This window comes from Amblyraja radiata, chromosome 5, assembly GCF_010909765.2.
Source record: "Amblyraja radiata isolate CabotCenter1 chromosome 5, sAmbRad1.1.pri, whole genome shotgun sequence".
Classification (NCBI taxonomy): domain Eukaryota; kingdom Metazoa; phylum Chordata; class Chondrichthyes; order Rajiformes; family Rajidae; genus Amblyraja; species Amblyraja radiata.
The window spans coordinates 54,150,134-54,165,225 of NC_045960.1; the positions used below are offsets into that span (position 1 = coordinate 54,150,134).

A 15,092-nucleotide genomic window follows, 5' to 3' on the forward strand; every position below is an offset into this window, starting at 1 on the left:
GAACCAGAGCCATATGCAGATCAACTTACAGGCTATAATATTTCCATAGCGATTTTTTGTTCTGTTCTGATCTTTTTTGGCAACATCCCAAGAAGCAGATTGTCCTTCAAAGAAACTCTGCAAAAGAACAATTTATGTTAACTGTAATGACTTTTGCTTTATTATTTAAATTCCAAGCCTAGGTTTTGTTAACTCGTCTAGTTAACAATATGTTCTGACCAGATTGGTAATAATATCAATTCTACAAAGAGAAAATCTTAAAATTTACATTTGCTACATGCTTATGATGCAAATGATAAACAATTACATTATGGACTATTATAGATATCTTACTTAAGTTTAAAATGTGAGACTCTATCCTACCTGCTTAATCTTGCATTTTTGAAACAATGGCTATGACCATTTTAACTTGTTTGTGTCAATGAATCATAAAAAAAAATGATTTCACAATGTGTTAAAATTGGAGAAGCATAATCCCTAGTATTTGGGAGTATTTTAAGAACTTCCCAAAATCCAGTAAGTGCATACAGTGCAATGCTTAAATATAGAGAATAATAGTGCACATTGTAACTCAGTCAAAATATATTTAAGATGCTGCATTTTGTATGTCCAATATATTCAACAATGTTTCTCCTGTTTTACTTTTCATCATATCATTTTGTGACCAAAACTATACAACAGCTTATAAAGACTAGAATTGCATGCACCATATTTTTTATGATATATGTGTCTGAAGCCCTTTAACAACACATGAAACTACCAGGTATTACAATTGTTCCCAATATCTAAAACTATTCAAATCCAGATTAGGTTATTTCAATCCCTGCACTTAAACACAAACTAGTCTCATTCTTTAATAAAAATAACAACTGCAGTGCAGACAGGATTTAATTCGTACATGTGATAGTTTAGAAATTCCTCATTAAACATCCAGCATCAGTGTGTACTTCCCTTTCTGTGGGACTGTGTGTATCATTTCCATATTTCATAAATACTTGGGTTAACCGATGTAAACTTGGTCCAAGAATATGATCATTATATTCAGCACAAACGTGATTTCCTAAAGTTATATTATTCATCAAATGAAGTTTAACAACTCCAATTTATCTGATTCAACAGTTGAAATGAAAGCTTCAAAATGCTTCACATACTTCATGATACAATGCCCTCCATAATGTTTGGGACAAAGACCCATAATTTGTTTGCCTCTGTACTCCACAATTTGAGATATGTAATTAAAAAAACACACATGTGGTTAAAGTGCATTTGGCAGATTTCATTAAAGGGTATTTTTATACATTTTGGTTTCACCATGTAGAAATTACAGCTGTGTTTATACATAGTCTCCCCATTTCAGGGCACCATAATGTTTGGGACACATGGCTTCACAGACGTTTGTAATTGCTCAGGTGTGTTTTTATCTGAATCCTTAATGCAGGTTTAAGAGAGTTCTCAGCACCTAGTCTTTCCTGCAGTCTTTCCATCACCTTTGGCAACTTTTATCGCTGATAATCAACATGAGGACCAAAGTTGTACCAATGAAAGTCAAAGAAGCCATTATGAGACTGAGAACCAAGAATAAAACTGTTAGCGATATCAGCCAAACATCAGGCTTACCAAAATCAACTGTTTGGAACATCATTAAGAAGAAAGAGAGCACTGGTGAGCTTACTAATCGCAAAGGGACTGGCAGGCCAAGGAAGACCACTGCTGATGACAGAAAAATTCTCTCTATAATAAAGAAAAACCCCCACCTGTCCAACAGATCAGAAACACTCTTCAGGTGTGTATTTGTCAATGACCACTGTCCGCAGAAGACTTCATGAACAGAAATACAGAGGTGACACTGGTTACCCGCAAAAATAGGATGGCCAGGCTACAGTTTGCCAAGACGTACTTAAAAGAGCAACCACAGTTCTGGAAAAAGGTCTTGTGGACAGATGAGATGAAGATTAACTTATATCAGAGTGATGGCAAGAGCAAAGTATGAATGAGAGAAGGAATTGCCCAAGATCCACTGCATACCACCTCATCTGTGAAACACGGTGGTGGGGGTGTTATGGCCTGGGCATGTATGGCTGCTGAAGGTACTGGCTCACTTATCTTCGTTGATGATACAACTGCTGATGGTTGTAGCATAATGAATTCTGAAGTGTATAGACACATCCTATCTGCACAAGTTCTAACAAATGCCTCAAAACTCATTGACCGGCTGTTCATTCTACAGCAAGACAACGATCCCAAATATACTGCTAAAGCAACAAAGGAGTTTTTCAAAGCTAATAAATGGTCAATTTTTGAGTGGCCAAGTCAATCACCTGATCTGAACCCAATTGAGCATGCCTTTTAGATGCTGAAGAGAAAACGGAAGGGGACTAGCCCCCAAAACAAGCATAAGCTAAAGATTGCTGCATACAGGCCTGGCAGAGCATCACCAGAGGAGACACCCAGAAACTGGTGATGTCCATGAATCGCAGACTTCAAGCAGTCATTGCAAGTTCAAGTTCCAGTTTATTTGTCACATGCACCAATTGGTACAGTTAAATAATTTTACCATGCAGTCATGACAGTGAAAAGCAGCAAGACACACAATTGACACGATTTAACACAAACATCCACCACAGAGAATCTCCAGGCACCTCTTCACTGTGATGGAAGGCAAAAAGTCCTATCATTTCCCTGCTTCTCCAGCGGTCAGGCAGTCAAACTGCTGTGTCGAGGTGATCGAGGCTCTCAATGTTGAAGCCCCTGCCGGGCGATGGTAGATCCTGTGGCTGATTTTAAGCCGCACAGGGCTATGAAAGGCCCCGCGAACGGGCCTATTCAAAACCCGCGATTCGGGGCGGATGAAGCTGCTGTTGCGGGAGCTCCCGAAAATCGGTCACCAACCAGGGACCTGCGAGCTCATGATGTTACAGTCCACAGGGCCTGCGGCCGAAGCATCTGAAGCTCCGAAGTCGGGTCGCAGCCACAGTGCTACCACAGCCTTTGAAGCCAGCCAGTTCTGCCATGGTAAGTCCACAGGCTATGCGACCGGAGCCCTCAAGGTCGATTCCAGTTGGAGGCCGCCAGCTCCACAATGTTATGTCTCAGCGCAAAAACGGAGATACGACAAGGAAAAGGTTGAATCCCCGTTGAAGGAGGAGATTAAAAAAAGTTTCCCCCCCCCCCACATATACATAACTAAAAATAGACTAAAACATACATCTAACACGACAAAAAGAAGAAAGACAGACGGAGAATAGACAACAGGTGCAAGAGTAGGTCATTCGGCCCTTCGAGCCAGCACCGCCATTCAATGTGATCATGGCTGATCATCCACAATCAATACCCCGTTCCTGCCTTCTCCCCATATCCCTTTACTCCGCTATCTTTAAGAGCTCTGTCTAGCTCTCTCTTGAAAGCATCCAGAGAACCAACCTCCACTGACCTCTGAGGCAGAGAATTCCACAGACTCGCAACTCTCTGTGTGAAAACAATTTTTCCTCATCTCCGTTCTAAATGGCTTACCCCTTATTCTTAAACTTTGGCCCCTGGTTCTGGACTTCCCCAACATCGGGAATTTGTTTCGTGCCTCTAGCGTGTCCAAACCCTTAATAATCTTATATGTTTCAATAAGATATCGTCTCATCCTTCTAAATTCCAGAGTATACAAGCCCAGCCGGTCCATTCTATCAACATATGACAGTCCAGCCATCCCGGGAATTAACCTGGTGAACCTACGCTGCACTCCCTCAATAGCAAGAAAGCCTTTCCTCAAATTGGGAGACCAAACAGCACACAATACTCCAGATGTGGTCTCATTAAAGCCTTGTACAACTGCAGAAGGACTTCTTTGCTCCGATACTCAACTCCTCTTGTTAGGAAGGCCTACATGTCATTTACTTTCTGCACTGCCTGCTGTACCTGCATGCTTACAGGCGAGCCGCAGCTGCTTGGGCAGCGCTGACTATAGGTGACTTTCACAGAGCATGCAAAGAATATGCAACAAAATACTAAATATGACTACTTTCATTGACATGACATTGCTGTGTCCCAAACATTATGGTGCCCTGAAATGGGGGGACTATGTATAAACACTGCTGTAATTTCTACATTGTGAAACCAAAATGTATAAACATGGCCTTTATTAAAATCTGACAATGTGCACTTTAACTACATGTGATTTTTTTTCTATTAGAAATCTCAAATTGTGGAGTACAGAGGAAAATACAGAGGTCACTGTAAATTCCTTCTCGTTTTATCTGACATAAAGCAATTTTCTTTTTAAGTTTAGGAATCAGAAGCATTATGAGAGAGGTATACCAAGTTTTAGGGGGAAAAAAAGACCTTTAAAGCCAAATATTTATTTCACCTATGTATTTCCGACAAGCTGGAGAAGGTCACTGATGATGACTTGAACTGATACATCAGATTAATGGTAATATTCCTATCTCTGAAAGAAGCTTGTGGTTCACATTCTGCTTCAGAAACTTGACCACATAGCACAGGCTGACATTTGAGTGCGGGGGGGGGGGGGGGGGGGGGGGGGTGTTATATTGACAGAGGTTCCATTTTTGGATGATGCGTAAACCTAATCTTCTGCTCTCCTAATTGGACATGGAGCATTTCAGAAGATTATTCAAAGGAGGGAAGCTCTTCTGATTTAATGTAATTAACCACCCCTCATTGCTAAAAGATTGATTGGTTTATAGGAGATTAGTGGGCAAAACTAGGGCACCTGGTATTGGGTTAGAAAAATGGTTGGCAGACAGGAAACAAAGAGTAGGGATTAACGGGTCCCTTTCAGAATGGCAGGCAGTAATTAGTGGGGTACCGCAAGGCTCGGTGCTGGGAACACAGCTATTTACAATATTTACAATATATATTTCTATGTTTCTATATTTCTATATTAATGAATTACATAAATGGATTACAAGTAACATTAGCAAATTTGCAGATGACACAAAGCCAGGTGGCAGTCTGAACTGTGAGGAGGATGCTATGAGAATGCAGGGTGACTTGGACAGTGGGCAGATGCATGTCAGATGCAGTTTAATGTGGATAAATGTGAGATTATCCACTTTGGTAGCAAAAACAGGATGGCAGATTATTATCTAAATGGTGTCAAGTTGGGAAAAGGGGAAGTACGACGGGATCTGGGGGTCTTTGCTCAATAGTCAATGAAAGTAAGCATGCAGGTACAGCAGGCAGTGAGGAAAGCGAATGGCATGATAGCCTTAATATGAGTTGGGTATAGGAGCAAAGAGGTCCTTCTGCAGTTGTACAGGGCCCTAGTGAGACCACACCTGGAGTATTGTGTGCTGTTTTGGTCTCCCAATTTGAGGAAGGGCTTTCTTGCTATTGAGGGAGTGCAGCGTTGGTTCACCAGGTTAATTCCCAGGATGGATGGACTGTCATATGTTGATAGAATGGAGTGGCTGTGCTTGTATACTCTGGAATTTAGAATGATGAGAGAGAATCTTATTGAAACATTTAAAACTATTAAAGGTTTTCGACATGCTAGAGGAAGGAAACATGTTCCCGATGTTGGGGAAGTCCAGAACCAGGGGCCACAGTTTAAGAATAAGGGGTAAGCCATTTAGAACGGAGATGAGGAAACACTTTTTCACACAGAGAGTTGTGAGTTTGTGGAATTCTCTGCCTCAGAGGGCGGTGGAGGCTGGTTCTCTGGATACTTTCAAGAGAGAGCTAGATAGCGCTCTTAAACTTAGCGGAGTCAGGGGATATGGGGAGAAGGCAGGAACGGGGTACTGATTATGCATGATCAGCCATGTTCACACTGAATGGCGGTGCTGGCTCGAAGGGACTGAATGGCCTGCTCCTGCACCAATTGTATATTGTCCATTGATTATTTGGTCATTGTTATTTCTGTGCCTTGCCTGCTGTTTTTCTTATATTCCAACCATGGCTTCAATAGTGGTTTAGCGGCTGTAAATAGTTTGGTGGCATTCATTGAGAGGATGTGACCAGTGGTTACTGTCCATCCCCAACATCCCCATGAAGTGGTGGTGATGAAGTTCTGGTTAAGATACGTTCACAGTGTTGTTGGTTGGGGAGTTCCAGAATAGAGACAATAGCAATTATTAAGGACATTGATATCTTTTGATTCAAATCTCTTCGCTTCTATGCTCTCCTGCGGTCGGGGGCCTCGAACCTTCCGTTGACGGGAAAATCTTGACTCCCGTAACCGGCGGCGTTTGGGCCCTCCACATCGGAGCGATCAGCTCCTGCATCGGGGAGAGGTCAGCTCCCCCACGCCGGCGATCGGGGTCCGGGTCGGGACTGGTTGAGCCTCTGCATCGTTGGAGCTTTCCAACTAGCCTCACCCGAGACTGCGAGCTCTTGATGGTAAGTCCGCAGGCCGCGGTTGGAGCGATCCCAGGCAAAGGATCAGCTCCGATGTTAAGTCCACACTTAAGTCAGCTCAAGTCAGTCCGAGGAAGCCTCCAGCTCCATCGGTTAAGCCGCAAAACGACTGGAGATGCGACCCAAAAATTAATCGCATCTCTGGCAAGGTAAGACACTGAAAAAACGGAAATAAACTGATGGTGAGTCATTCACCACAGGATATTTAGCCTCTGATCATTGATGAAGCATCTATGGATGGTTGGAACCAAGGATACAGCTCTGATGAACTTCCTGTAGTAAAATCCTGGGGCTTAAATGATCACCATGTCGAGTAAATTTATTCTGAAGTCAGCAGTCAGAGAAAAGATCTTGACCTGAAACATCGTCTGCCGATTTCCCTACACAAGTGTTATCTGGCTCGGCGAGTTCTTCCAGCGGTTTGTTTTATGCTTCTGCTAGATATATTCCTTCCGTAGGACCACTCACTATCTATTAGTAGGCCTACTCTGCCAGCTACCAGTCAGTTTTGTTGTTGAGGATGCTACCAATCGGCTTGTGGTGAATAGTGGTAAAATTCCCCATAGTACATTCTGTGGCCTTACTATTCTGTGCTCCTTCTAATTGGTGTTCAGCATGAAGAATTATTGGTTTATCAGATAAAAGGTGTGGATGGCAAACAGCAGGGGTTTATCTGTTCTGTGATTGACTTGAAGCCTTGAAATTTAAGGAGTTCAGAGTCACTCCCTCACATCTGCATATCACTGTGCCACTATCTCCAGCCCAAACATTGTGATAGAGGAGTTGAACATTCCACAGTGTGATTCTGTGAGTACAACTGTTGTTTGATCTGTCAGTGGGGTAACCCTCTGAATTTAGACACACTTTTTGAGAGACAAGCTTTTCAAATTCAAACGTCAAGGGTGCAATTTGAATCTTGCACCTACATGGACCTTCTTTGGTCCTGCTAGTTTCATACTCACAGGGGGACATCTCACTAGGAGTTTTGGACTGAATGTCAGATGGTTTCTTGTGGAATCGAGTGGTAAATCACAGTTTTGGTTGGATTCCCCAATGTAATTCTAATTTCACTGTACCTTAATTGGTACGTGACAATAAACTGACCTTGAAACCATGTTATATTGTTGGTTACCCAGTCCAATCTTGTACAGGTCAGACCTGACGTAGGTCTGGAAACCTCATGTATGAAAGTGGAATTTTCTGGCCAGTTTATGAGGAAGCAAAACAAGGAAATGAATAGTTTTTAAAGTTATTTTACTTCAATTTCGTATTTGCAATTATTTGTAGTTGAATTAAAACTATGGATAATTAAAAACTTGGTGCTTTGCTCTTAATTTAAAAAAAATCAGTTTTAATAGATATTAAATGGCAGCATTTAAATCTTTGACAGCTTAGATGACACAGATATTGGACAGCATAGATATTGGTCAACCGTTTCCCTCGGGCCCAGGTGAACGAGCATGATGAACTGCAGGTGGTTATTCTGGGTGATGGATCAATGACCTCACAATCCCACACATTTCATTGCAAATAGCACTTTACAAATGAATCCTTTGCTCAGTCAGTTCAGAGGTTAAGAAGTATCTTCCATTGTCAAAGTGGGGTTAAATGCAAATTGGAGGAACAGCATCTCATATTTAGCTTGGGTAGCTTACAGCCCAGTGGTATGAATGTTGATTTCTCTCTCCATCCCCTCCCCCTTCCCAATTCTCCCACCAGTCTTACTGTCTCCGACTACATTCTATCTCTGTCCCGTCCACTCCCCTGACATCAGACTGAAGAAGGGTCTCAACCCGAAACATCACTCATTCCTTCTCTGCAGAGATGCTGCTTGTCCCGCTGAGTTACTCCAGCTATTTGTGTCTAAACATCTAACAATGGCCTGTTTCCTTTATCATTGTTACTTTTTTCTCATATCTTTCATTCATTGTTCTTTATCTCTCTACATCACCCATATCTATTGTTTCCCTTTCCCGTGACATTCTGTCTGAAGAAGGGTCTCGACCCGAAACGTCACCCATTCCTTCTCTCCAAATATGCTGTCTGTCCCGCTGAGTTACTCCAGCTTTTTGTGTCTATCTTCAGAGATTAAGAAGTGTGATTAAGGTGTTGCGTTTAAGCCCCAAATTGGATAGAGCATTAGATTTCTATTCCAAAAGAATATCTGTGAAATAAATTGTGTTTTATAATCCAATGATCATCATTACAGTGTACATTATTTATATTATTCCAGACTAGTTTTAATTAACTTAATTTAAATCCCCGCATTCGTAGCAGGCATTGGTCAACGAGTAATGGTCAACTGCTAGTCTGTCGCTGAATTATTGTTCCATTGAACCCTGTGCCACTGTAACCAATAAACTCATGGAGGTTTCAGCTAATGCAACACCAAGTCTCAAAATTATATGTTTGTTTATCTTTAAAGAAACTTCTAACTTCAAGACTCAGAGGAATGGATCACCCACCCTGAGTGCAAACTGCCTTACAATCTTTCTATGCTGGAGAAATTCAGCGGGTGAGGCAGCATCTATGGAGCAAAGGAAATAGGCAACGCTTCGGGTCGAGACCCTTCTTCAGACTGAAGTGAAGGTGGGGGGGAAGAAGAAAGGAAGAGGTGGAGACAGTGGGCTGAGGGAGAGCTAGGAAGGGGAGGAGAAAGCAGGGACTACCTGAAATTGGAGGTCAATGTTCATACCGCTGGGGTGTAAACTGCCCAAGCGAAATAAAAGGTGCTGCTCCTCCAATTTATGGTGGGCCTCACTTTGGCCATGGAGTAGGCCCAGGACAGAAAGGTCGGAATGGGAGGGGAAGTTGAAGTGCTGAGTCACCGGGGGATCAGGTTGGTTAATGCGAACTGTGCGGAGGTGTTGGGCGAAGCAATCGCCAAGCCTACGCTTGGTCTCACCGATGTAGAGCTACTGACACCTAGAGCAGCGGATGCAATAGATGAGGTTGGAGGAGGTGCAGGTGAACCTCTGCCGCACCTGGAAAGACTTCTTGGGTCCTTGAATGGAGTCAAGGGGGGAGGTAAAGTGACAAGTGTAACATTTCCTGCAGTTGCAAGGGAAAGTGCCCGGAGAGGGGGTGGTTTGGGTGGGCAGGGACAAATTGACCAGGGAGTTAAGGAGGGAGCGGTCTCTGTTGAAAGCAGACAGGGGAGGATATGGGAAGATGTGGCCAGTGGTGGGATCCCGTTGGAGATGGCGAAAATGTCAGAGGATTATTTGTTGTATGTGACGGCTGGTAGGGTGGAAGGTGAGGACAAGGGGGACTCTGCCCTTGTTACGAGTGGGGGGGATGGGGAGTGAGAGCAGAGTACGGGGTATTGAAGAGATCCTGGTGAGAGCCTCATCTATAGTAGAAGATGGGAACCCCCGTTCCCTGAAGAATGAGGACATCTCCGATGCCCTGGTTAGGAAAAACCTCATCCTGGGTGCAAATGCGGCGTAGACAGAGGAATTGGGAGTAGGGGATGGAGTCCTTACAGGAAGCAGGGTGGGAAGAAGTGTAGTCCAGATAGCCATGGGAGTCAGTGGGTTTATAGTAGAAGTAGCGATGTCTTTTTTCCGATGTTACTTCAACAAACATCTAGCTACTGCTCGATGGATAAGGGTTGCCCTTTACTGATTATCATGCAGGAGCCTAAGTTACAAAGTAAACCATATATGTGTTATCTAAAAGGCAAGTGCTGCGCCTGACATCAATATTAGACAAAGCAAGAGTATTGAGAGAAATAACATAAAGATTTCTGATGAACACAATCCTTTCTGATGAAAACAATCCAGTTGCCGAGAAAATCTACCTCAGTTAATGACAAGGGTTATTGAAATGGGCGCCACTTAATTGTCCTCATGATAGCAATGTGTCGCCTAAAGAAAATGCCAGTAATTGCCTTAGAGTTAATCAATGTATCATAAAATCTCTGCAGTACATAATTCTACATGAGTTAAGGGCCTGTCCCACTTGGACGACCTAATCCATGAGTTTAGAGCCTAGACGAGTTGAATAAAATGTCAAGGTCGTGTTGACTCACCGAAGTAAAAGACCTCCTACAACTATGTCTACGACTATGTCTACGACCTCCTACGACCCCTCTCGACCTCAGTCTTCCACACCTAAGACCAACTACGACTAGCTACGAGTGGAAAACGATCACATGATAAAATGATGTCATTTTTGCATCTTTTTTCTCGGGCCAATTACCAACACACGACTGCCCACGACTATTTACGATTCCCTACGACTACCATCACGACCTACTACAACCTACCTACGAGTAAAAAGTATCAATTTTTTCCATGCCGACCTTTGTTTTACTCGTGGACATTTTTTATCAGGCTGGAAAAAAACGCAGCGACCTACTTGAGGCCCAGAGTATGTGGAGACCACTCACAACCATGAGGAAGAGTTACAAAGACCTCCTATGACCTCGTGGTGATCATGCTGCGAGTATGAGTCAAGGGCAAACTCGGCAGAGGTCGCCAATTAGGTCGTGAAAGTGGGACAGGGGCTTTAAGGATCAATTACAAATGTTGCAAAATCTAACTAATCCAAAACTTGTGAAATCTTTTGAACATAAATTATATGTCATCCTTCTGTTTATATTACATTTTATGGTTTGAGAAGCCTGTGTGACCTGTGGCTGTTTCTCTGCTGGTTTCTCTAGCTTGCAGTACCTTGTAAACAGGAAGTTGCTCAGAAGCAGTACACTTCTGCAGGAAACATTGACAGTAAAACCACAGTACTGGGTCAATAGTGAATGCCATCATGATTACTTGAAGTGGAATAATCATGACATTCAAACATATTAATATGACAATAGCCAAAAGTTGGAACGGTTGAAAAAAATGTGCATTTTGGTTTATATTGCTGCCACTGTGTACCATACAAAGAAAAAAAAAAGCATTATTATTCCATTCTCAAAAAAATCGACTTAATTTCTAATGAATGCATGAAATTCAAGTCTCCAGATGGAAAAGAGCATCATATTTGCACACTAACTTTTGTTTTGCTAAATGATTTGTAGCCCTAATAGTTTGTTCATTAAATGTTCTGCACTTTCAGGTGAAACAATTATAGTTTCAATTGTAAATTGTATCCATTGCAATCAACATCATTACCTTAATTAAGAACACATGTAAGAAACAAGTGATTTAGGTAAAATTGATCATTATTTCCCAACTCCCACAGCAGCAGTGATTTTCTGTCATGTCCCGCTATTAATCCGTACTCTATATGTCTATTTAGCCATGTTAAACTGAATTTCTTTTTTCACTGCAACTCTTTGTTTAAGTGCCTTTTGAGTTTCATTCTTCTCATGTTTTAATCTCACAACTTTATCATTAGAATCTCTGTTTTGCCAACTCACTGTGACTCACTGTTTTGTGCAGTAGTTTATATAAGATAGATGTTCAGTGAATCCTGTATGATTGGACCTCCAAAATAGATGGTAGAAATAACAGACACAAAAAGCTGAATCTTGAAATGTGCCCAAGTATCAAATTCCAAACATGATAGCATATACTTATAACCTAAAACACAGTAGGTGAATGAAATGTGAAGCAGTACAGAGTAAATGCAAAATACTGTATTCCGGAGAACACTTTACACAGCACTCGTCCTGGCAAGGAAACTCCGCCACCTTGAAAAATACCTTTGAGGAAGGATCGGAGGGGCAAAGGGAAAGGTTGAGAAAGAGGTGGGTTGATGGCCAAGCTGCTGGCATTGAGAGATAGTCAATGCTTGGGATGAACAATGTCCCCTCTGCACATTTTTAGTTTCTCTTTTCACTTGCTCTCAGGTGTCCTCCTGATTCTTGGAACTTCTCACAAAACAGTAGCTGACAGAAAACCACGAGAAAAACAGGCAGCTATGTGAATGTTAACTGTTTTATGTTATGATTATTACGATTGATAAACTGTGACTTGAACTGAGGATTTGGGTTTTTTATTTGCTTATAGTGTGAAGTGTTAAACTCATTAAGACAGGAATTCCAACATAGCTGTCCTTTCCAGTCTTTCCTACAGAATGACTGTAAGCTCCATCAAACAATGTTGTAGACAAGTTGACCATTTAATATTGTACTTAATGCTGAAGCAGCCTTACAATCAATTAATGTGTGCAAAACATAAACAAACTTCTTTACATGGCCCCAGCACAAAATAGCCAGAGTAGACTTCTCTGTCCACTTGCATGTCAAGTTCAGACTAAATGCCAACAATCCCCCAATGCGGTAACTTAACACCTGTGGGATATAAGCCAATTATGGTTGGGAACTCCAAACACCCAGACTCTGCAATGATCACTATACTCTGTGCAGGCTATCAATGTAGAATGAGCTATACCTTCCCAAAGCAAATGGAAAGATCCTTTGGGATACAATGGAAAATAAACCAAAGAGGTTTGAGAGGCAGAGAGTTCCAGAGATTGGCATGCCGTCATGAGAGGCCAAGGAAAGAAAGCAGTACAGGAAATGCATCCAGTCCTGGGATATTTCACATTTCAAATTTACTGTGTCAATTTTAAAAGGAAGAGTGCTGCTCCAAACTTCATAATTTGCGTGATTCATTATATCAAGGCGGACAATTGCAAATCTTCTCTTACCTGCGGTTACAGTTTTCCCTGTGGAGAGAGAACATTGTACACACAGAAAACAAAAATGAGAAAGCAGTGGCTTTGCTGTGCTATAGTTTATTTTGTTAAATAAAGATGATCCTCTAAAAATGAATCATATGGCATCTTGACTTCCTTTGTATCCCTACCTCGTATTCCTCCTTGAAGCCATAGCCCTCTGATGTTTTCATCAAGTTGATATGCTGCAATAAGTCTGCAACCCGAATGGCAGGGTGGAGCTGGCCAGTCTGGTACGGAGACTCTGTGGGCTCACCATGAAAGCGGGGAACATCCAATAACCTGCTTGACTCTGCTGACACAGTGTGGTTTTCATCTGGGGAAAGGAAATACAAATTTATTCTGTGTTTCTTCATATGTTTCTGACAAAAGATTGCATGGCGGATATAAACGGAGTTTAATTTTAGAGCTGTCCTTCAGCATATTCTGCAAGGACGTACAAGGCCACTTGGAAATATATTTGTGTTGCTTCTAAGCATTTATCATAAGATCCGCTCAGCCTTATGATTGTGCAGGGAGCCTAATGATCTGTCAAGATAATACATAAGACTTATTTTCTTAAAACATGTAGTGATGATAAGGAAAACCAGCCCCTCTCAGTTGCTGCATTTAAACCACTCAAGAACACAAGGCAATAATGCAGCATTCCATTAAAGAGCGCTTAAAGCAGCTGGTATGGTTCATTTTGACTTCAATGATAACATGTCCAAATAATCGCAAGTAGACTGTCATCAAATATGACACAAAGATAAACACATTGACAAACGTACACACTGCTAGATCACACCGTCCCTGTATATCCTGTTGAGAATAAAATCATTGTTTTCAAATACTCACCAGCAATGGGCACTTTATAGAATAGAGCAGCGTAAAAAAAACAAACACGAATTAAGGTTGACAAATATATCAATTTTTGTAAATAAACCCATTAATGCAAAAATTGCCATTCTTATTTTAAATGTATGCTTTATAGCCAAACAAAGAATAAAATATTATACATATATTGGTAATGCCTGCCTTATTTGAAGCCTTTGAAACTGAATTGAAATCAAGCTGAAACTGCTTGAAAACTGGCTCAAACTTCTATGCTTATTATGAAAACAAAATGACACTAAATAATTTATAAAAATGCTCCCTTTAAACAGGATGCAAGATTACGTGCCAACAAAATCATAATTTTGGAAATATTTAGCAGATCAGGCAGCATTCACAGAGAAAGAAACAGGGTCATTGTTTCAGGCCGATGGCCTGATGAAAGGTCATTGCTGATTCTTTCTCCAGCGATTTGCCTGGCAGGTTTCTCACATTTTAGGATTTTATTTCAGATTTCGATCGGCTGCAGTTATTTTGGATTTTAGTTCCAACATAATCATAGACTGCAGATGACATTACATAGCAACAAAAAAAATTGAATTTCATTCTTCTGACTGGATTTGTCACTTAAATCTGTAGCATTGCATTTCCTTTAAAATACATCTAGTTTTTGATTTTGTACTGTGTCTGACCAATGAACAAGAACAAGGATGGAACTTATCGTGATAATATAAGAACTAATGTACGTAAACAAAAAAAACTATTAATTTTGCATCTCAGGGCAAGATATTCACAGGACAACACATTCAGCGATATACACCATGCATATATTGTGGATTTTCCACTGCAACAAGGAATTTTTAAATATTGAATGTAATTGCACTTTAATTGCTCTTTATAAAAATATTTCTCCAAGTAATTACTCAATATAAGTCATGGATATGAAGGTCATCAATAAAGCGATGAAGGATTTTGCTATCAAATTTGACAAACAGAGAAAGATTCATTGTGTCTGCTATATTTTTTAAATGATTCCAAATTAACTTACCAATCAAATTGTTTAATTTGTTATTATTTTATTTAAAAAGCTTAACACCATTGTTACCTAACCCATATATTTATAAAACTTCAATTCACAGTATTGTCAAAGAGCAGTGAAAATACTGGCTATTTTTCACCAGAGTTTTGCTGCAATAAAATATTCTACTCTTTTCTTCCTTCTAGTATCACGGAAGTGAACTAGCTATACTGTAATTTACATGTTAAGTCTCGCTTACTTT

At 41.0% G+C, this 15,092-nt stretch overlaps 1 protein-coding gene across 11 annotated transcripts in view; it reads right to left on the minus strand.

Moving 5' to 3' along the window:
• The window catches only part of ptprk (protein tyrosine phosphatase receptor type K), a 575,861-nt gene that overhangs the window by 43,660 nt on the left and 517,109 nt on the right, over positions 1-15,092 (minus strand). For 7 of the 11 annotated variants that reach the window (XM_033021238.1, XM_033021236.1, XM_033021231.1 and 4 more), the window contains 2 exons: positions 13,131-13,315; positions 30-117 (listed from right to left, as the gene is read on the minus strand). In XM_033021238.1, the coding sequence (XP_032877129.1) occupies positions 30-117; positions 13,131-13,315 (273 nt within the window). Of the gene's footprint in view, positions 1-29; positions 118-13,130; positions 13,316-13,836; positions 13,849-15,092 lie in introns of all 11 variants that reach the window. The other 4 variants (XM_033021234.1, XM_033021235.1, XM_033021230.1 and 1 more) reach the window with 1 other exon arrangement.